The 23,879-nt window shown below is 42.1% G+C and overlaps 1 protein-coding gene across 5 annotated transcripts in view; it reads left to right on the top strand.

The window, feature by feature from the left end:
* Positions 1 to 23,879, top strand: part of ALPK1 (alpha kinase 1) — a 127,624-nt gene that overhangs the window by 76,339 nt on the left and 27,406 nt on the right. For 3 of the 5 annotated variants that reach the window (XR_007137474.1, XM_047798597.1, XM_047798598.1), the window contains 2 exons: positions 19,596 to 19,794; positions 23,742 to 23,801. Coding sequence is in view for 2 of the 5 variants with exons in the window: in XM_047798597.1 (XP_047654553.1) it covers positions 19,596 to 19,794; positions 23,742 to 23,801 (259 nt within the window). In the remaining 3 variants the exon portion in view is untranslated. Of the gene's footprint in view, positions 1 to 19,595; positions 19,795 to 23,741; positions 23,802 to 23,879 lie in introns of those variants that run through there. The other 2 variants (XM_047798599.1, XM_047798600.1) reach the window with 2 other exon arrangements.

The following is a 23,879-nucleotide window of genomic DNA, read 5'->3' as shown; positions in this document are numbered from 1 at the left end:
AAGAGATGACCTGCAGAAAAGATCAATCCTGGGGATGCGCTTATTCAATAAGTCTTATCAAGTAAGAAGAGCATCACTCCCATGTTTTACATGTTAAGTAAATAAGGAGCTTAAATAATCTCTCTATATATATATCTATATATCTATATACACACACACAAATCTGACACTTTATATTAGCTGAACCACAGTGCTGTTGTCAGTGAACACTAAATACTGACAATTTCATATGCTTCCTTATAATATGCTCTTAACATATATCTTGACGACAAGCCTGCAAAAAAGAACTGATTGTGCCCATTTTTCAGAAAAGGTGATTGGCTCAGAGAGCTTGAGCAATGTTCCCAATCCACACGACGGGGTGTGGGTAAACTGGGATGTGACCCCAGGCTGCCCCTGTGTGCCACCTTCTCTACTTGCCACCATCCTTCCATGATGTAGAAACACCTGTCCTGATTATTAAAACAATTTGCCTCAGAGGGCAGAAACCAAACATTTTTAAGTTCAACAAATTCATAGATATTTGGATTGGTTCTTTCTTTCATCACCTGTTTGTAAAGAAAAAAGAAGGATTTTCGTTATCCCACTGATAATGAATTCTGAATCAGTTGTCTTTAATTTTTTATTGCTTATCAGTAAAAACTTTTGAGCAGGTACCCAGATATGCATGTATTTATTTATTTATCTGTAAGTATGTTATGCATTACTATGTTGTATGTATATATTTCTGTAGGGTAGAAATTTAAGAACAAAGGTTAAATGCATCTTTTAAAATAATTTTTAAAATTGCATTATTGCATTTAACTTGTTTTGTTAAAATTGTAGTTGAATATGTTTATGTTTTAAAATCTTGGCTTAGCACTGTGCTTTGAAGATATGGCTAGCACAGTTTATTTCAGCACTTAGTTCAAATGACTGTAATAGTTGAAAAAATTTTGTCTCAAAGAAATGTAGATCCAAATGAAAGAGGTAGACTGAGATTAACTCATGCTACTTCTATTTCAGTCCAGCCACTGATTATGAAAAATCATTTTTTGAAATTCAGCTAGCAAATTTCCACTTTCCTTACTGTCAGTTATGTGTTTCTGCAGGGTAATCAGATGTTACATTTATTGTATTTTATTTTTATTGAAGTATAGTTGATTTACAGTATTGTATTAGTTTCAGAGTTTCAAAGTGATTCAGTAATGCATACAGATGTATCTTTTTTTTCAGATTCTTTTCCCTTATAGATTATTATAAAATATTGGGTATAGATTATTATAAAATATTGGTTATGCATAATATCGTATATATGTTAATCCTAAACTCCTAATTTATCCCTTGCCCCTTTGGTAACCATAAGTTGTTTTCTATGTCTGTGGGTCTATTTCTGTTTTGTAAATAAGTTCATTTGTTTCATTTCTTTTTAGATTCCACATGTAAGTGATACCCTATGATATTTTTCTTTCTCTGGCTTACTTCACTTAATATGATAATCTCTAGGACTGTCTATATTGCTGCAAATGGCATTATTTCATTCTTTTTTATGGCTGAGTAGTATTCTTATGTATATACTGTATCTTCTTTATCCATTTGTCTGTTGATGGACATTTAGGTTGTTTCAATGTCTTGACTATTGTAAATAGCACTGCAATGAACGTTGGGGGTGTGTTTATCTTTTTGAATTATGGTTTTCTCCAGATAGATGCCCAGGAGTGGGATTGCAGGATCATACGCAACTTGTATTTTTAGTTTTTTTAAGGAACCTCCGTACTATTCTTCATGTAAATTGGCTGTACCAGTTTACATTCTCAGGGTTCCTTTTTCTCTACACCCTCTCCAGCATTCATTATTTGTAGATTTTTTAATGATATCCATTCTGACCAGTGAGATGATACTTCATTGTAGTTTTTATTTGCATTTCTCCTATAATTAACAATGTTGAACATCTTTTTCATGTGCCTTTTGGCCATCTGTATGAGAAGACATTTTGTCTTAGCAAAGGATGTCACAACCCATTCAAACTCTTCATGTGGAAGATTTTTCAACAGATTGAGTTTCCCATTTGTGTAAGGGTTTTTTTCATACATGATGCTTTAGTATGAAAATCTCAATGATGAAAACACTTCCAGTCTCATCGTCTGAAAAATATTTTCAGAATACTTTTTGGATATAACATACTATTGTCAGCTACTTGTCACCAAAGAAAAGGTTGGCAAATATGGAGCACTTGTCTGTTTCAATTAGCAGTAATCATACCTTGGATAAAACTTATTGGCTATGATACTGCCAAAGCACAAAACTAGCACTTGTCTGTTTATAAAAGAAAAATGTCCAGACTCTTTTTAACATTTGACTGTTCTTTAAAGGACTTCGCCTTGATAGCTTTGTAGTCTTTCTCCCTCTCGTTATGAATTATTCTAAAGTATCTATGATTTGTGATAATATAACCTATAAATCTACTTAACCTGGTGTAAATAAACTGCGGTACAGTAAGCTGAAAACAGTCCAATGGGCACGTCCTCATCATCAGCCCCTCCAAGATGAGGAATTCCTCGTGTACCATCTGTGATGAGTCACCATCTGACAGAGGCAAAGTAAGGGGCTGGGGTCTGCCCAGTTTTTTCAATGTTAGTAAAGCTTGATTTCTTTCTCGTTGGTAAACTTTGGTGGAAACTTTTAAATTTTTCTTTATATTTTGGTATCTCAGGTACTGATTTTTAAATATAAGGAAGTTAAAATTTAAAAGTTAAGTAACTTACCCCTAATCAAGCAGCGCCTCAGTGCAATTCGAGCCCCATTTTTTTTGCACTTTCTCACAGTATCTCCCTCTAGTAACTAATTGGACTCACTTCCTCCTGATAATAGTCTCAAACAGATTGGCTTCTTTTCCATACATAGGTATAATCTACCACATTTTGAAAGTATTACTAACTTAATTCTAGGACTTTTTATATTTCTTCACCATGTAAAGAGGGAAAGCAAAATAAGTTTCTTTCATTGGCATTGAAATCCTCCTATCATAGTAGGCATAAATTATTTTCACTGTCATTGTATATGAAATCGAAATCTCTGGGCCTCTGGAGTCGTTGCCAGGTAGAAAGGTAAAAGGGCTTGGGGATCAGACTCCTACCATTCTTTCTCAGTAACTCTCCCATTTTATTACTTTGAATAGAAGACTACGGCAGCTTCTACTCACTCTTTGTATAAGGCCAAATCTTTGCCCTGTATACTTAACATGCACGTAATTTAGTCTTGCTCATGACTTTAATGATTTATGTTTGAGAATCCAAAAACTGCTCAGGGGGGACTGAATCAGGATTACCTGGTATGTGTGTGTGTGTGTGTGTGTGTGTGTGTGTGTGTGTGTGTGTACACGCATGTACATTAGTTGGAGTGGGAGAGGAAGACTGGGGAAAAGTAAGACTCCTTAAAAGTATGTATTCCTGGAGTTCCCGTGTGGCTCAGCGGAAACGAATCTGACTAGTATCCATGAGGATGCAGGTTTGACCCCTGGCCTTGCTCAGTGGGTTAAGGATCTGGTGTTGCTGTGAGCTGTGGTGTAGGTCACAGACGCAGCTTGGATCTGGCATTGCTGTGGCTGTGGTGTAGGCCAGCAGCCACAGCTCCAATTCCACCCCTAACCTGGGAACCTCCATATGCCATGGCTGTGGCCCTAAATAAATGTATATATACATATGTATATATATATATATATGCACACACACATATGCATATATATGTACACGCATAGATTTATATATACATATGTACAAGCCCTACTACCCAGAGATTCTGATTTAGTGAATAACCATTCCTTAAATTAACACTTCCTAGTTTAATAGTTTGAGATTAATGAGGTTTTATTAAAGCAAGGCTAACCCTTATTGTTAAAACATTTATTTCTGATTTGCTTATGTAAATGTGATTCTCTTGGATAATAGGATTCTAAAGTGACAAATCAGTCTATTTCTTTCTCTACTCATGCATAGCTGTTAAATTTGCAACAGGCACAATTAAGCCCTCAAACCTTTCAGTGGTAATTATTACTTTAAGCACAAGTCAAAAGCCCTAGGGACAGTGGGGTCTAAACCATTCTCTTTGCACTATGTACCTGCCGCTATTCTAGTATATGGTTCCAGGAAACAAAGTACCACCTCACCATCAGATACAAAGGTCTTCCAATTCCATCTCAGTTAAGAAAGACTTTGACATTTGACCTGACTTGTACTCTTCGGAGAGGAGGGGCATGTCCCCAGAATCCCAGTAGTTTAGGAGAAGAATGCATCCTCCTTTTCATCAGATAACTCTTCCTCTGGGGGCCCTTATTTTGGGGAGCTTGCAGTTAATGCATTAACTCAGAATCCTAAGTTGTAGTCTAAATATTAAGTTTTAATCTCCAATTCTGATATTCATTTGTTCTATATTTTCTATAAGTCACCCCACCCAATCCACTTAAGTAGGAATTTTCATCTTCGAAATATTTACAGATCAGCTAACACCATGTCTGTCTTTCTCATTATTGTTTTTCCAGTGTCTCTCAGATGCATCTATGAGATACTCAATAAATATTTTGTTGACTAAATAAATCCCCCCTAAACCATATGCCAAGAGTCATTTTCTACACTATAAAGCTGCAGGTGCAAAGTTTTCCCCTATGAATAGAGCGTATTGCAGTGATGAGTTTTCTCTCGTTTTTTGAGATGAAGTTCAGGGGCCCCAAATCACTTAGTTCTGTCCACAGTAAAGTGTTCTGTCACCTAATTTGGACTTGTGATTCTGATTTTCATTTTATGGTTATTTCTAGTGAAAGGGCCCTTTGAGAGAGTATAGTTTTACTGTGGTTTTATAGGCATTTTCATAGTTAGAAAAGAAAGAAGAATCTCAATTTCTCAGGCTTCTCTAATGTTTCTTTATCACTGCACATAATCATGACACTGGCATCACCAACAAATATTTTCATAAAAATCTGGACTTTACAGGAGTTCCTATTGTGGCACAGTGGGTTAATGATCCAGCTTGTCTCTGTGGCATTGCCAGGCACAGTGGGTTAAGGATCACCGCACTGCTGCAGCTATGGTATAGGTCTCAGCTGCAGCTCAGATTTGAGGCCTGGCCTGGGAACTTCCATATGCTGCAGGTGTAGCAGAAAAAGAAAAGGGAAGAAAAAAAAAAGAAAAAAAAAAGGACTTTATACCCAGAGATAAAAGTATATTTTTGAGGCCATCTAGCTTGTAAAATAAAACCTCTCTGTATTCCTTTTGCATGTTTTGATCTTCTCTAATTATTTGGTGTTTTACTCCCTGAAAAAAAAGAGAAAAAAAACCCAACTTTGCTCTATCGATATTTTCACTTATGCCTCATATAGCAAATAAATCATGATCTAAAATCTGAAGTAGCACTAAGGCAGCTCTGCATGCATATAAAAAACAAAGGAATCAGGGAAACAACTAGAGAGCCATGAACTAATTACTTACTGAGCCACTTTTCAAGACACTGAGTCTACAGCAGTAAGCAAGACAAAGTGCCCGGGGATTGACATTCAATGTAAATGTAAAGCTTACATTTTGGTGGGAAGATAGGAAATATACAGCTAAATATAAAAATACATATAATTTAATATTGGAGGGTAAGTGCTTTGAAAACAAAGCCGATTCAAGGAAAGGATGGCAAGTAAATATAGATACTGTTATTTTAGAGTAATGGTCAGAGACGCGACTTTGAAAGGATAACTGGGGTCCAGATCTGATGGGGGGAGCCTTGCAGATAGCCGAGGGAAGAGCATTCCAGAGGGGACGAGAAGTGCAAAGGCCCAGAGGCACATGCTTGACTTGGAGGGTGAGCAGGGAGGCTGCAGAACACTGAGAAGTAATACGAGTGAGAGGAACTAGGTCAGTGAACCTAGAGGCACTATCATATAGGGCCTTGTTGACCAAGAAAACAGTTTTAAATTTGATTTTAAGTGTCGTGGGAAGTCATGTTGACGCTGAGTAAAGAATCAACGTTATTCTTTGATTTACATTTTAAAAGTTTCACTCTGGTCACTGTGTGAGGAATGTGGGGAGAAGAGAGTGAGAACTTGGATGGCAAATGGAGGGATTCTAGGTAGGAAGCTGTTGCTTGTATCCAAGCAAGTTTACAATAATAGGTGCAGCTAGTGGTTGCTCTAGAGGAGATGAAACGTGGTCAGATCTTGTGCCTATTTTAAAGGTAGAGCCAACAACATTGGCAGATGGATTAGATGTGGATTATGAGAAAATAAGAGTCACAAACTGAGAGTCAAAACTCTAAAGTTTTGGAGTTCCCATCGTGGCTCAGTGGTTGACAAACCCGACTAGTAACCATGAGGTTGCGGGTTTGATCCCTGGCCTTGCTCAGTGGGTTAAGGATCCAGCCTTGCCGTGAGCTGTGGTGTAGGTCGCAGATGCAGCTCGGATCCGGCACTGCTGTGGCTGTGGCCTAGGCCGGCAGCTGTAGCTCCAATTCGACCCCTAGCCTGGGAACCTCCATATGCCGCAGGTGCAGCCCTAAAAAGACAAAAGACAAAAAAATAATAATAATAATTAAAAAAAAACAAAACCCTCTAAAGTTTTGTCCTCAGCAAATGAATGGACAAGTTATCATTACTGTATTGGAGAAGCAAGTATAGAAGAGAAAATAAAAAGTTTTCTTTTAAACACGTTAGGTTTGAGGTACCTAACCGACATCCACAATGGACTATTTATTGTCTGGGCAATTTCGTACACCAGGCAGCCGTGAAGGAAAGAGACTCAAGATGCTACACTCAAGTCTCAGTGTAGCTAGAGAAGGGAAGCAGTGTTCGGACAGAGCCCTAGGGCCTTCGACATTTAGAGGCTGGAAAGGAAGTATAGTGGAGTGAGGAAAAGTAGCCAGTGAAGTAGCAAGAAAACCAGAAATTGTGAGATGCCGGAAGTCCCCGGCATGAAAAAGGAGGAAGTGATTTTCATAGCCACATGTTTCTAGGAGTTTGAATAAGATGAAGATTAATAAATGGTCATTGGATTTGGAGGTTGTCTTGAAAAGAGTGAGTTCAGCGGAGGGTTGGAGATGAGAGCTATAGATTTAAGAAAGAGTGGGAGGTGAGGAAGCAAAGACGGTGGGTTTGGACAACTCTTCTGAGATTGGCTGTAAAGAGGGACCGAGAAATGGGACAGGTGCGGAAGGAAGAATGCTGTAGATGGAAAATTTGTGCCCTAACCCCCAAATTCATGTTAAAATCCTCACCTTCCAGGTGCTGGCTTTGGAGAGGGCATTTGCAGATAAGGTGATTAGGCCTTGAAGACAGAGTCCTCATGAATGGGATTCCTGCCCTTATAAGGGAGGTGCCAGAGAGATGCAGAGAAAAGATGCCATCTGTGAACTGGGAAGCAGGCCCTCACCAGACGTCAAGTCTATAGATCCCTTCATCTTGGACTTCCCAGCCCCTAGAGAGAACTTTCTGTTGCTTCTAAGCCACCCAGTTTATAGCATGTTTGTTAAGGCAGCCTCAGAGGACTAAGAGATGCATGGTTAAAAGAGGATGCTTTCAGATAGAAGGTATTATGATATGTTTGTATGCTGCTGAGAACGATCCAGTAGAGATGAGGAAATTAATGATGCAGAAGTGAAAGAAGGTGTTTATGGCAAAATGTCCTAGGGTAAAGAAGGCAGGATAGAATTGAGCATCTAAGTGGGGAGGTGGGGGTTGGTCTTATCCATGCCAATAGAGAAGCAGGCAGAACACATGGGTTACAGCACAAGAGGGCTAGCAAATTTGGGTAAGAGGGCAAGGAAGATCTTGTGTTGCTGATTATTTTCTTAGTAAAATAAGAAGCCGGGTCATCATCAGTGGAGTGCGAGGAGGTTCAAAGGGCAGTGACAGCTTGAGCGGAAAGCAAAGGTGTACGTGTAGCTGGATTGGCAGGCCATGCTGAGGGCCAACTTCAGGTTAGGATCATAAATGTAGAGTGTTATGGTTGTGTGTTTTCTCCAGCCACATTCACTTGCTTGGGTAGAAGCTCAGGTTAGGCAGAGAATTAGATATACTTTGAAAACATGAAGTGACAATAGTATTCATCTTCCCCTCCTGTGTTCAGAACCAACTGAAAGATAGATGCAAAAGAGCAGCCTTTGGAGTTCCCGCTGTGGCGTAGGGAGCAGCTGCAGATCTGACTCAATCCCCAGGTCAGGAACTTTCTATGTGCTGTGGGTGCAGCCATTAAAAAAAAAAAAAAAAATAGAACCTTTATTATTCTAAAACAGGAGAGTGCAGTTAGGTTTTCAGACAAGCGGTTTGGAAAATTCTCTCCTCCGGAGTCATCTTGTTGCTGGCAGGCCCCTTCCCTTACAGTAGAACAGAGAGGAAGATTTGAAGAAAGGTAAGAGGAAGATCTGAGTCAGGTATGCCATTTCTATCAGAAAACTCATTCCAGGAATTCCCGTTGTGGTGCAGTGGAAACAAATCCACCTAGGAACCATGGGGTTGTGGGTTCGATCCCTGGCCCTGCTCAGTGGGTTGCCTTGAGCTGTGGTGTAGGTCGCAGATAAAGCTCGGATCTGGCATTGCTGTGGCTGTGGTGTAGACCAGCAAGCAGCAAGAGCTTCAATTAGACCCCTAGTCTGGGAACCTCCATATGCTATGAGTGCGGCCCTGAAAAGACAAAAGACAAAAAAAGAAAAGAAAACTCATTCCACCTCCAGCAGGGAGGAGGGAGTGTGGGGTGGGGGAAGAGGTGGGGGTCAGGCTGGCTCTGGGGGGCTGGAGACTCTGAAATCATTGGAATTACCTGGAGATCATTGGTCTCACCTGGGCATCGTTAAGAGTCACTGATGCCTGGGTACACTTCCAAAGATTCTGATTTAACAGGGCTGGGGCGCCTTCTGGGCATCTGGCTTTTTAAAAGCTTCCCCAGGTGATTCTAATAGAAGGCCAACATTTTCTGTTAACAAGAAACATGGTTAGAATTGCCAGACAAATATGATAGAAATAGCAGCAAAGGAATCGAGAATGCTTATTAAAAAAAAAAAAAAAAGCTGTTTCATTGATGCACCATGGAATTTAAGAGTTAGGTGAGGACATGACGGATTGATAGTATAGCCAAAAACAAATAACAAAAAAGCAGTAGGGTCAGCAGAGAGTGTAGATGTCTTGAAGGGTTGCAGAATTACTGGAGCTGGGAGCTGGGAGAAAAGGAGATGAAGATCAGAAAATCAAATGCTTGAGTTCGCCTTCTGACTGATGCTGCCACAATGGCAGTTTCTAGGGTATGACTGATCACGGGTGTATGTGACTAAGGTTGACTGCAGAACAGGATCATTGGAGCTAAAGAGGCCATGACAAGAAAGACCAGTGTGCTGGGTGAATCGTGAATGTGGATGTTGAAATCACCAAGAAGGATAACTGGAGTCTTGGTGGCTGTAGCAACCTAGAGTCCAGAAGAGAGGTAAGGCGCAAAGGTCCCCGTCCCTGGGGGCCGTGAGATTCCCCATCATCTTGGTTAAGTGGTGTCTGTTCTGATACTGCTCGCTTTTTCTTTTAACAGACAGCCATCTCCATTCACAGTCGATTTGCCAGGGGGAGTGTAAAGAAAGCAGGGATAGATGATCTGAAATGTTATCTTTAGGTATGGAGACCGAGGAGACGATTATAGCTATTTCCAAAAAGGGCTTGAATCTTCATGTTCCACGGGTAAAACAAGGAAAGGTTGATACACTGTTAACAGGCCCTGGGCATAAACTGTAAGGAAGTTCAGTTTTTTTCTCTCCTCCTCCTTCTCCCATTTCAGTGGGTGGAAAAACATGGAGCATGCCGCGCCTGGTCTCCCCTTGACCTTGAGTAGTCCAGTTGGATCAGTTGACTCTTACGCTGCTTTTATTGTGGATGCATAACTATGCAGGCGTCAATCACTTTTCATTTGTTTATTCTGCTAATTCCTCACCTCGGGACATTTCCCCCCCCTCCCTTTCCCCTGCCTTTTTCCTGTCTCCCAATTTGCTATGCAGCAATAATTTCCCTTTACGCTGCTCCTGCCAATTGCAATGCCAGATGGCTTCGGTTCTGAGTCCCCTCACCCAGCCCCCCTTGAGAACAGCTGCCATTGTCATTGCTGTGAACACATCGCGGCTTTGAACCCGTAGCTGGGACCCAAACTTGCTGCTCAGCATTGGGAGGGGCTAGTGCTAATGCACGGAACCATGAAAACAGCACACACTTTTCCTTGCTGCTGTTCAGCAAAAGCCCTTAGAAAAGGCTCTTTAGCATTTTCTCAATCATCGGTGTATTGAAATCTCATTGTGGAATTTAATTCCTTTACCACCTGACTCAGCCTCCTCGCCATGAAGTTCCCTTTGTGCTGTAAACTCAATTAGAACCCCATATTTCCCATCCTGAAAACAGATGTGAAAGAACTGTAGGGTGTGTGTGTGTGTTCACGTGCATGCATTTATGAGCCTGTCTCTTTAGAAATCCAGCATGCACACTCCCTTATCTACATCCATATAATTTTATTTAAACAGGCTCTCTCAACAAGAAAAACACAATTTGGTGGCTGTTTGGACAAGCTTCCTCTTAAGTCAGCCTCTGAGGAAAGATTTAAAGAACAGAATTCCCGTTTATTTTTTATCTCGAGTTATCCTATGTCAGCTCCATCCCTAAGATTCTGTGACTGTGACACCATATAGAAAGATTGCATTTTCGAGTCCTCTGTGATGGCAGGTCAGTTGCGGGCCTAAAAACCCAAACAAAAAGCATCCTGAATCAAATTCCTTGTAGACCAATATGCATTTCAAAGGCGCTGCCACGTCGTCCGAGGGTTAGGGTTTTTGTGTTGTTTTCTTTTTCTTTCTTTTTTGGAGGAGTGGGGGAGGGAAGGGGACTCTCTTTCATGTTAATCTAATTGTGCCGAACCCAGGCACATGTAGGGAAACTTTCTCTTTCGTGTCCTTCCCTACCACACACTCGGGCCTCCTTTCATTCCTCTACTTCTGAAGTCAGAGCGCTCCCTCGGCGTACATTTGGGGGAAGATTCCCAGGGTGGTGATGTATTCTGCTTTGCTGCTGAGGAATTTACTCTCCCCTCCCTTGGCAGCAAATGAAAGTGGGTATTAATTTCTCAGAGTGCTGGTAGAAGCACGAGAGCGGGGCCGCAAGAATGAGACCCACCCAAATCTGTATGTAATGCACAGCGTGTCGCCGTTTCAAAAGCGGGAGAGAAAAGACAATGACAAGAAAGAACAGATTCTCCTGAGTTGACTTCTCCGCATTTTGTGTCGTCAGGTTTTGGAGAGAGATGCAAGAGGTTCAGGCCCCGAAGAGAGTTAAATTATGCGGCTGCAGGGATGCCAGGTCCCCCAGAATAGGATGCTTCGTTTAGATGTTCCACAATGCTATTGAAGTGCTTATTTTCCTCCTGAAGAGACACAAACAGATGCAAACTTCTGTAAACACTTTAGAAATGAATTCAGTGAGTTTGGCCTCTCAGCAGTGCTCAATAGCTGACAGAAAAATGTCTAATTAGTGCAAGTGGAAATAATAGGGCCACTTGGATTCCTTCCATCCTCCTCCAAGTCTCCTTTTCCAAGGAACTCAAAGGGCCTTTGTCTGGCAGGTCACCCTCTCTCAGGCTTTTGTGCTCCAAACTATTAAGAGTAGAAGGGGGAAAAATAGATGAGACAATGTTCTCTGCTCAAATATACGGCGTGCTCATGAGTGATGCAGAATGGAGTGTTTGCAGCATCCGTTTACAGGTGCTCGGGAGGGATTCCTCCATTGGCAACAGCCGAAAGCAACCCGCACGTGCATGCTGGGAAGGCTGCCTTTCAAGAACCAGCTTTCCTTCACCAACTGCCATAGAGCCTGCTCATTTTCCCTTTTTTTTTTTTTCCACCCTTTCAGTTTCCAGGAACATCGCTCCTTAGATTTGGCAAAGAGAAGAAAGAAGTTCAATGAGATGCTTTGCCATTTTCTGAGATAAGCCTTCCAGATGTTATGTGCATGATCTGTTATTTCCTTTTTACTCTGTTGACTATTCCACTGACATCTATTTTGGGAGCCTTCTTTGGTTGTTGGGATTTTGTCATACAGGAGAATGGGAGCACGTGAACTGAGTTCTTTTTCCTATTTTTTCCATAGTGTTGCCCTTCATTTATTAAACACCCACAATGTACCAGGCTCTGTGCGGAGCATTTATGTTGGGTTGTTTTTTTTTTTTCTTATTTGTTTATTTTAGTTTGCTTTTTAGGGCTGCAGATGTGGCCTGTGGAAGTTCTAGGCTAGGGGTAGAATCGGAGCTGCAGCTGCCAGCCTACACCAGAGCCACAGCAGTGCTAGATCCGATCTGTGTCTGCAACCCACACCACAGTTCAAGGCAATGCCAGATCCTTAACCCACTGAGCGAAGCCTGAGATCAAACCTGCATCCTCATGGATACTAGTCGGATTCGTTACCACTGAGCCACAGTGGGAACTCTGTGCTGAGCATTTGACCTTTTCTTCTAACTCTAAAACAGCACTGAAAAAGGTATTATCCATATTTCACAGATGAGGAAATTGAGTCTTGGAGAGATTAAGTAACTTGGGACAAGCAAATGTAAGAGTTTTGTTTCCATGTTTGTTTTTGTCTTTTTGTCCTTTTAGGGCCACATCCACAGCATATGGAGGTTCCCAGGCTAGGGGTCTAATCAGAGCTGTAGCTGCTGGCCTACACCACAGCCACAGCAACTCCAGATCTGAGCCGAGTCTGCAACCTACACCACAGCTCACGGCAACACCGGATCCTTAACCCACTGAGCGAGGCCAGGGATTGAACCTGAAACCTCATGGTTCCTAGTTGGATTCTTTTGCACTGTGCCACGATGGGAACTCCACCGACGTTTTTCTTTAATCTCTAGATGTTTGATTTGGATGATTTTTAATATCTCCAGTGTCCCCGATTCTACCTGAGTTTTACCCTACCTTCTTGAACTTATGAAATAATAACTGTCATTTGGGGTTCGATTTCTGTTGATTTCTTTTTCTCTTTAGTATGGGCTTCTTTCTGCCTCATAATTTTTGACTGGATGACAGACATAAATTTCACCTTTTAAGATGGCAGGCAATTTTTGTGCCTATAAATATCCTTGAACTTTGTTCTGAAACACCAAGTTAGGAAATAGTTTGATGTATTCCAGGCTTGCTCCTAAACTTTCAGAGTGGGCCAAGAGCCTTCTCCCTCTGAGGTTCATTTCATCTCACTACTGAAGCAATACCTTTCTAAATACTCTGTCCCATACCCCGTGAACAACAGTTGATTGCCTACTCTGGCTGGTGTAAACACAGCTGCCTGAAGCCTGGGGATTGCTTCCTCTGCTCCAGGTGATTCTTTCCTCAGTGTTGGGTGGTGTCTTTCTGTACATGAGCTGGTCGGTAGTGTTCTGCTGAAGACTCCACGGGGACCCTCTGCAGAGCTCTGGATTTCATGCTTTGTGCAGCTCTCTCCTTCTGGTTACTCCACCTTGTGAACTCTGGCCACCTTGGCCTCCGTAGACTTCTAGAAGCTCCGTCTCCTCCACTCAGGAAGACCAGCTCACGGAGGGACCCACTGGACTTGTAGAGCATCCTTTCAGCTCTGTGCGAGAGATGCCCAGTGGGAGTTATCCCCAGGTAATCACCAAATTAGCATTTGTTCTCATGGCCACAAACTTCCACTTGAGAATTTCACATTATTGAAATGAAAGGCCATGTCCCAGAAAATTTTATTTCTCATATTTTTAAATACATAATCAGGACACTCTTTGCAATTGGGATTTATTTTTAGTTGTCCCTGTTTGTTTTTTTTTTTTTTTCTTAGTATTTTCTCATCATGATAAAGGGTACAGTTTCGTTAAAGCCACTGTTTGAACTCAGTGAGTGGTGAATTCAGTCCTCACTCCAAAGAGCCAAATTCCTATGCCCAGATTAGGCCCCTCTCAAAATCACCTTGATCAGACACAGAGGAGAGCAGAAGGAAAACTGAGACTCAGGAGACCTGAGTTGCTCAAGTGTTAGCTGAGGATGTGGAGAACTAAAACTCTGTGCGCTGCTGGTAGTATTATAAAATGGTGTAAACTCTATGGAAAATAGTATAGAGGTTCCTCAAAAAATTAAAACTGTAACTACCATTTAATCTAGCAATTCTCCTTCTGCATTTATATATCCAAACGAATTGAAAGCAGGGCCTCAAAGAGATATTTGCACACCCATGTTCATAGCAGCACTGTTCACAATAGCCAAGCCGTTGAAGCCATCCAAATGTCAATTGACAGATGAATGGATAAACAACATTTGTACATGCAGTGGAATATCACCCTTTAAAAAGGAGAAGTTTTGTCACATGCTGCAACATGGATGAACCTCAAGAACTTTATGCTAAGCCATATAAGCCAGTCACAAAAAGACAAAAACTGTATGATTCCACTTACATGAGGTATATAGGATAGTCCAATTCATAGAAACAGAAAGTAAAATGGTAGTTAACAGGGGCTAGGGAGAAGGGAGAAAGACAGGTTTGTTGTTTGGTGGGTATAGAGTTTTGTATTTGCAGGATAAAAAAGTTCTGAAGATCTAATTCATAACAATGTGAATATATTTAACACTACTGAACACCATACTTTAAAAAAAGCTAAGATGGTGAAATTTATGTTCTGAGCTTTTTACCACGATAAAAAAGAAGAAAAAAAAGAGATTGGAGTTCATACCTGCCCCTGACCCTTTTGACTTAGTAACTTTGGAAAGTCAACCTCTCAGCCTCAGCGGTTTTTTGTTTTTTGTTTTTTTGTTTTTTTGCTTTTGTTTTTTTTTTTTTTTGCCACACCCACAGCATGTGGAAGTTCCAGGACCAGGCATCAAACCCAAGCCACGGCAGTGACAAAGCCAGATCTGCAACCCGCCAAGCTACAAGGGAACGTCTCAGGTTTCCTTGTCTTACTTAGATTTTATAGTTACTATAAATTTAAATGAGATCATTTGTGTAAACATTTTTCATAAACTAGATGGTACCACACAGGTGGAAACCATCAAGGAGGAAAGAGTAGAGAATCACCCCTGGAGAATAAATCTGTCTAAACATTGCATCCTAAGTAGGTACTCAGTTACCCCAAAACTGAATTGAGGCACCTCTGAGAATGGAGAGCAGAACTAAACATTAAGTGTGCCCCTCAAAGAGAGGGGACTCTCTGTGTCTTACTGAGTCCCCTCCACAGGTACATAGTCATGGGCAGGGTGTCAGGAGTAGAGCCTCTATTTTAAAGCAAAAGTTTAAAGGAGCCTGGCAGTGGCAAAAGCTGCAAGTTATGCAGATAGCATCTGAGGTTGCAAACCAAAGGACTATATTTCTGTGTTCCTAGCATAGAAAGGACTCTTTTTTTAAGGCCACACCTGCAGATTTGGAGGTTCCCAGGCTAGGGGTTGAATCAGAGCTGTAGCTGCTGGCCTATACCACAGCAATAGCAACACCAGATCCAAGCTGCTTCTACAACATACACCGGAGCTCATGGCAACACCGGATCCTTAATCTACTGAACAAGGCTAGGGATCGAACCTGTATCCTCATGGATGCTAGTCAGATTCGTTGCCACTGAGCCATGATAGGAACTCCCCCATAGAAAGGACTCTTGACCAGAGACTGTCCTTATCAGACGGAGCTGTGCACACATGAAGTCATCAGTTTCTTCATCCACTCTTAAATTTACATTTTATGAATGTCAAATGGCTAACTTGTTCTCTCTCTCTCTCTCTTTTTTTTTTTGTCTTTTTGCCTTTTCTAGGGCCACTTCCTGCGGCATATGGAGGTTCCCAGGCTAAGGGTCTAATCGGAGCTGTAGCCACCAGCCTACGCCAGAACCACAGCAACACAGGATCCCCGAGCCGCATCTGCAACCTACACCACAGCTCACGGCAAAGCCGGATCCTTAACCCACTGAGCAAGACCAGGGATTGAACCCACAACCTCATGGTTCCTTGCAGTGGATTCGTTAACCACTGTGCCACAACGGGTACTCCTTGTTCTCATTTTAAAACTTGTGTTTTTCAGATTGATGGTTTGACAAACCTCAATAAGTTTTGAGCATCTCAGTTTTAGTTAGGCTTTTTTGGTGGGATGAAACAGGTTCACACAAGCAAACTCACAAAACGAGACAAACATTTTTATAAAGATACATATGGGATAATAAAGGAAACCTGTAACTCTAAGAACAGCACTTGTGAAAAGGTGGCTTTAGATTCAGAGTCATGTGTCTGGATCTTCCCTCTAGTGCTGCCCATAAGTGTAGTTTAGCTACAGTCTACTCCCTGCTTCTTCCAGTCTTGCAACAACTAGAAAACTCTGTGTTTCATGGTTCAGATTAATAATTTCATTTTTCAAACCAGGCCACAGAGTCGTGGGCCAGGTATCAGGTGGGTACTCTTGGGTTAGCCTTGAGCTGGTGGTAGTAAGATGGGGAGAGGGGATCAAGGTCAAGTAGCAGAATACATTGCTGCCTCAAAAACAGAGACTGCGAGCAGAGCAGTTTCCTTAGAAATGATTATGGTGAAGTTCCCGTCGTGGCGCAGTGGTTAATGAATCCGGCTAGGAACCATGAGGTTGCGGGTTCGGTCCCTGCCCTTGCTCAGTGGGTTAAGGATCTGACGTTGTCATGAGCTGTGGTGTAGGTTGCAGACATGGCTCGGATCCTGCGTTGCTGTGGCTGATGGTGTAGGCCGGCGGCTACAGCTCCGATTGGACCCCTAGCCTGGGAACTTCCATATGCTGCAGGAAGTGGCCCTAGAAAAGGCAAAAAGACAAAAAGACCAAAAAAAAAAAAAAAGATTATGGTGTGTCAGGCAGTGATTAATGTTGGGGTTTTGGGAGGATCCAAGAAATTATACCTCTCTTCCCCTCTGGATTCTGAGCGAACCAAGAAGCAAAAGAGTTTGGAAGACAAGAGATTATATATTACCTTTAATTTTGACAAAGACTACATTGGAATATCTAGCTTGATATTAGAGCATGGGGGTCTGCTAGATGAACCCCAGAATTCTTTTGACTTCCCCCATGTAGTCAGAGAAATTACTGAGCTAAGCAGAACCCCATATAGTGTGGCTTTCTAGATAAGACATAAGAGAAGACCAGAGAAGAATCCCTGTTTCCTTTAGACACCTTGTTCCCCAAGAAAATAAGAGCGGAGCTAAGCCATGCATGCCCAGTTTCTTCTTCCCAAATTTCCCAGAGTCATCCACCTCTCCTGGGGCAGAGTGGGTGAAGGAGCAGAGAGGCCAGGAGTGCTGCAGTAATTGAGCTCCCTTCCCATGGAAAGAAACGTTCCCCCTGATAATTGGCATCTGTATCACAGTCTCAGTAGTGACCAACTCAGAACAAAAGGATAAATACGAGAGCACATTATCTCAAACTAAAAAAACAGTGATAGGTAGTTTTAAAGCCTTAAGAAAGTGTCAATATGAAAAGCGAAGGATTATTGTTCTGGTTCTTGGCAGGCAAGGTGTACATGAAAAGAAATAGGATTCTAGGACTCAGAATGAGAGGAATTCCTCAACTAGATGATTAAAATATTGGTTTTTGACCTTTATTTTTTTGTAGTATAATTCTCTCTCTCTCTCTCTCTCTGTTTTTTTTTTTTTTAATGCTTTTTAGGGCAGCACCCGAGGCATATGGAGGTTTCCAGGCTAGGGGTCTAATCAGAGCTACAGCTGCTGGCCTATGCCACAGCCACAGCAATGCCAGATCCCAGCTTTGTCTGTGACCTAAACCACAGTTCACGGCAACACTGGATCCTTAATCCACTGAGTGAGGCCAGGGATCAAACCAGAAACCTCATGGTTCCTAGTGGGATTCTTTTCTGCGGCGCCACGACGGGAACTCCCTAATTCTTTTAATTTTTAAAAATGTTATTGGAATGTAGGTTTAGACCTTTAAATAAATAGAATCTTCCTCTTAGGATTGTTGTAAGGGTCTGGTACCTAGTTTTACCCAATAAGTGTTAGTATTTAATGTGATGAAGAAAGTATGTGTGATAAGATTGTGGTAGGAAAATGGGCAGTGCTTACAATGCTTTCTAGGCTTCATGTGTGAGTTAGCACACCCAGAAAACACTCTGCTTGATTTAGTTTAGCAAATAGAGAAAATACTACTGGGTGGTAAGCTCATTTATGCTATCAGCTGCTGACTTTGAATGCCTTATTTTTGGTTTTTCTTTTTTTTATCTTTTTGCCTTTTCTTGAGCCGCTCCTGTGGCATATGGAGATTCCCAGGCTAGGGGTCTAATCAGAGCTGTAGCCACGGGCCTACACCAGAGCCACAGCAACGAGGGATCTGAGCCGCATCTGATACCCACACCACAGTTCATGGCAACACCCGATCCTTAACCCACTGAGCAAGGCCTGGGATCAAACCCTCAACCTCATGGTTCCTAGTCGGATTCGTTAACCACTGTGCCACGACGGGAACTCCTGAATGTCTTTAATATGATACCTTAAGAGACCAAAAGATAATGTTTTTCCATAAAAGTTTGCCTCATTTATCTCTACTTCTCTCTATGTTATACTTTAATGTCTGTTTCTTATTTTATTCATTAACTATTCATTTTATTTAATTAACATAAATCAAATATGAATATTACTATTTCATTTATTAACTAACATAAATATGAATGTTACTAATCATTTTATTTAACAGATAAATCAAATATGAATTTCTATATTTCTTAATTAAAATGTATGCAATTGGCGTTCCCGTCGTGGCTCAGTGGAAATGAATCCGACTAGAATCCATGAGGACTCGGGTTTGATCCCTGGCCTCACTCAGTGGGTTAAGGATCTGGCATTGCCGTGAGCTGTAGTATAGGTCCCAGACGTGGCCCAGATCTGGCTGCTGTGGCTGTGGTGTAGACCAGTGGCCACAGCTCCGATTTGACCCCTAGCCTGGGAACCTCTATATGCCATGGGTGTGGCCCTTAAAAAAAAAAAAAAAAAAGTAGGCAATAAATGAGGCAGAGAGTATTATGAACTGATGTAGAACAACTTGGCTAAGTGTGATCTTGTTTATGGAAGGAAGAAAGGGAGGGAGAGAGAAAGGAAGGAAGAAAAGGAAAAAGAGGGGAAGGAGAAAGAGAGGGAAAAGGAAGGGCAAGCCAGGTAACCAGTTATGTGTAAATATACATAAAAGGGTGGAGGAAGTTCTAGAAGGCTCTCTGGGAAACCACCATCAGGAAGAATGAGAATGAAATTGATGGGAGGAAGGGAAAAAGATAAGGTAAGGAGTTGGAAAACAAAGGGACACTTTTTTTTGGCCTCTCCCCAGCATGCTGAAGTTCATGGGCCAGGGGTGGAACCCAAGCCACAGCAGTGACAATGCCAGAATGTAACAGGGAAATGGAATGAAAGAAATACTTTATTCCGCAAATGAATCAGACTTTTCTTTATTAAATAACAACAACAGCAGTTATTACTGTCTTTTGGTCCAGTCGCCTCTTGTTTCTTCCAGCTCTGGGTTTTGTTGTTCTTGTTTTGATAAAGACGTGTAGAAGGCTAGCCTGGCCCCAAGACTGCCTTCTTTTCTGCCGGGCGCTCTTTCTGTCCAGTTCAGTGTCCCACTGATGTTCCCCCAGGCATCCCTGAAAGCCTCCATCCTCGTCCGGGACTGCGCCACCGCCTCTGCCATTGTGTTCCTGAGCGACCGGTTCCTATACGGGCTTGATGTCTCCAGTGAGCTCCTGCGGGTCGCCAAAGGGCTGCACAAGCTGCAGCCGGCGACGCCAATTGCCCCCCAGGTGGTTATTCGGCAAGCCCGAGTCTCGATGCACTCAGGTAGGCTTTCTCCTGCTGGCCCTCCTCGTCCTGGAGTCGGCCCGGCTGGGGCTCGCCTTCCCTCCCAGCTCCTTGACTTCTGCAGGGGACAGTGGGCACAGGGGCCCGCAGGCCTTCTTTTGCAGCGGCCCGGTGCTCCCGCCCAGCCCGCGCTTGTCAGCACAAAGGCCTTGGGATAAAGAGTTTCAGAGCCAAAAGCAATAGAGAAAATTGTGAAAGGGGGTGGAAAATACTAATTGGAGCTTTTGTCGTCTAACAAATCTGTCCTGCTGCTTTCAAACAGGGGTATCTGAATTGCTATACTTCTGACCAAGAGCCTTTAAAAAGCAGATTAGAATTCTCCTATTTTCTCGTAGCTCTCCTGTCTCCTTTCTGTAGGGCCACTTGACTATGCTCACAATGGAGCTGACAAACCCACTGAAGTAATTTGAGGTTTTTTTCTATCGCTGGGAACACCGGTACAGTACCTGATTAGGCCTTAAAGTATCTTTTTTTCCCCCCTCTGTCACTTTGAGTGAAATGAAAAATGAGGCCAACATTCTAACTTAGCCTGTAATGTAGAGGGGGGTTGGAGGGGAGAGGGGCCTGCTATGTGTTCCAGCGAAGTTCACTTCCATAGAATTCTTGAATTATTTAAATTACTGATAACCATGAGGTTTAGAAACCCGTAGCCTACTGTTCTCATTTCCAAGAGAGAAAGAACAAAGGATGAAAATAGAAGGCAAGTTGCTTCTCCCAGAGACAGGACTGGCTCGTTTTTTAAATTGGGTTTAGCTATTGCTATTGTTTTAATAACTCTGGCCTCGAAGAGGTTAAAATATCTTTTCACTACTTCATTTCCTTTGCAAAGGAACTGTACTAAAACTGCACTGAATGGGACAGTGGCTGAATACCGAGAGGGACAGAGATAAAAGGGTGTGAGAGAAATGGGCTTGTGGAGGTTAACTTTTCAAAAGCCCAAGTTCATGCACTCTCAGGTTCTTGCAGCTGTGCATAAATTGTACCCACGTTTTATTCTATATTTTTCTAGAGTAACTGCATCAACAGAGTTGAACTTAAGAAAAAATTCTTTCTTCAAATGTCCATGATTTGGGACATTTTATAATGTTGGGGGTTTATATTGTTTAGTGTATGAAAGAAACCTAGTCACTAATATTCCTTCTGACGGCATCAGGTGGCAGTGATGTGTGAGCAGAGCATCCTGTGGGGGGCTGGGCATGCGCAGAGAGCGTGCTAATGTTGGTTCTTATGTAGAACTTGGAATAGAGTTAACAAGGCAAGTTTGCAATAAACGGATTTGCTACTAGTGTGACTTGGGAATCAAGGTCAGATGGTAAGCAGGCAATAAGTGAAATCATCTTTTCACTTGTTTCTTTGGTTGGTTGTTTCTATCATGCCTCTAACCAAGGTAGAGTTTTTCTCCTGACGACAACTGAGCCTTGATACCATCATGAGCAGCATGCTCCTTTGCCCGCACATCTCATGTCTGAAGTGAAAGTCATAGATCATATTCCCCAACAGTTGGGGTTGTCTTTGCCTCAAAGATGTTACCGGAAATGTCACAAGACAACAAACAGCCTCAGAGTTAAGTGCTTATTTGTAAACTTCTGCCCCCAAACATTTTTGAGCCTCTACCGACACTGGGTTTCTCAGAGAGAAAAGGGACTTAGAGCAGGGCTGGTGTCCTAGAAAGAGAAGGTACAGTGAAACAGGGTCTGGATCCTCAGCATTTGAGAATCTCCTGGGATGGAGAAAGGAGAGGCAGATATGAATTATGAGGGGTAAGGAAAAGGATTAAGGATAATACGAGGGGACAGCACAGTCTTCTGGGCTTGCCCTTGTGACCAGCTCTTCCTGGCATCCACCCAGAACCCATTCCAAAGGTCCAAGAATTCAGTATCCTGGGATTTCAGAGACAGGAAAGGATGCCCTGGGCCTGCCCAGCTCACTCTTGCCGAAAATCAGGATACAAAACCTTTCAAGCCACAGTTAGAGATAAAGATCCAGACTTCCAGTTCCATCAACACGGAGGATTGAGCAAGCATACAATCTTCTCCCATGACATAAATAAGGTGAATTAAAAAAATTTTTAAATGCCCAAAATATGTTTAAAGATGTTCAAAGTCAGAACAGTAGACTACTGTGCCTGACACTGTAGCCAAAGGGGTTTTAAACTTAGATATGGTCCTAAGAGAAGGAATTGCCTTTTTTTTTTTTTTTTTGTCTTTTTGCCATGTCTTGGGCCACTCCCAAGGCATATGGAGGTTCCCAGGCTAGGGGTCTAATCGGAGCAGTAGCCACCGTCCTACGCCAGAGCCACAGCAATGCGGAATCCGAGCCATGTCTGCAACCTACACCACAGCTCACGGCAACGCCGGATCCTTAACCCACTGAGCAAGGCCAGGGATTGAACCCACAACCTCATGGTTCCTAGTTGGATTCGCTAACCACTGATCCACAATGGGAACTCCAGAACTGCCATTTTATTTCTGGTGTAGGAACAAGAGACAGGGCCTTGACCTATGTGGAGTGAAATATTTGCATAAAGCTAGAATTCTGAAATGTTTGCACCCCTGTGAAATGGGACTAAACAGCTCCACCAACCCAGAGAAAGTGGTGAGGAAGCTTCTCTCTGAGGAGGAGGCAAAAACAAACAAACAAACAAAAAACCTCCCAAAAGAAATAACCCCAATTCTATGCCAGATGTCTATGAAGAGTTTGAATTTACCTGCAAGAGAGGGAATCCTCCACCAAGTAATTAAGAAAAACTAATTCAGGTCTGAAATTCCTGGGGCCTAGCAAAAGATGACGTACTAAATTATGTCTAGAGAAACATCCACACTCCAGAAGCATCTCTTAATGCCCAGACTACACAGGTACACGTGTCAGTTCTATCGCTGCCATTGGTCACAACAGGTCACAGGGCCAGTTCAGATACAAGGAGAAGGGAAGAATTCTAGATTCCACTTTTTGATGGAGGAATGGCAAGGTCACATTGCAGAAGAGCATATGGGACGGAAGACATTGTTGTGACCTCCCGTGGGAACGCAGTCTACCACAGTCAGGATATGTCTGTGTGTGCGCTTTGAAATAGGGTGGTCAGGGAAGACCTTATGAGACAGTGAAGTGACATTTGAGCAAAGATCTGAAGGAGAAGAGAGCAAGCTTTGGATATATCTGGGATAAATAAATTCCAGACTGAAATAATTTTCAGTACAACAACTTTGACATGGGAACAAGCCTGACAGGTTCAAGGGACAGTCAGGAGGCCACTGAACCAAAGTAGGAGTGATGGTGAGGAAAAGAATGCTAGAGATTGGGTCAAAGAAGTCCCAGGGGCCAGGACATAGGGCATAGAAGCTCCTAGAAGAAAAGGATCAAAGGCTAAATGATTGCATTTCCTACTTAAAAGTAAAACAGTTGTCCACAGGTTAGTCCCCACCTGGGTGGTAGTAACAAGATTAAGTGAACCTCCCTACCCACAACCTAAAAAATCTCTTCCTGATAATTCGGTAAATGGTCCTATTCTCAGGCAACTCTACTCCACTTCTGGAGGCGTGGTTTTCACAGAAAGAGACACAACTTTTGAGAGAGGTTTTCCTTTACTTCTCAAGCCTTACTTTCTATGAATGTATTATTCATTCATGTGAATGAATGCATGAGTATGTGTGTGTATATATATATATATATATACACATATACATATATATATATATGAATCAAATTGCAGTTTTAGATACTCTGCAACTTCTCACCAATTTCTGAAACTTCCTCTTCCTTTTTACTTTTATATATGATGGGGTTATCGATTTTAAATTTTAAAACAGAATGTTTTCAAGAGGGGTTATGGCCACTGTTATAACATGTTAACCTTAGAGCATGAAGAGCACTAGTATTTAAAGCATGTCTTCAGAACAATTATGTGGCATTTCATTGCTTCTTTTCAGGGAAACTTTTAAAAGCAGAGTATATCCTGAGCAGTCTCATAAGCAACAGTGGAGCAACAGGTAAGGTGCTTTCCTGTCTTCACAATGACCTTCAGCCTCCTTCCCTGCCACAGGTCTAGTTTTAAAACAACTTAATGA

Source organism: Phacochoerus africanus, chromosome 10, assembly GCF_016906955.1.
Source record: "Phacochoerus africanus isolate WHEZ1 chromosome 10, ROS_Pafr_v1, whole genome shotgun sequence".
Classification (NCBI taxonomy): Eukaryota; Metazoa; Chordata; class Mammalia; order Artiodactyla; family Suidae; genus Phacochoerus; species Phacochoerus africanus.
The sequence above is the reverse complement of the archived record's forward strand: the minus strand, read 5'-3'. Positions and strand labels throughout refer to the sequence as shown.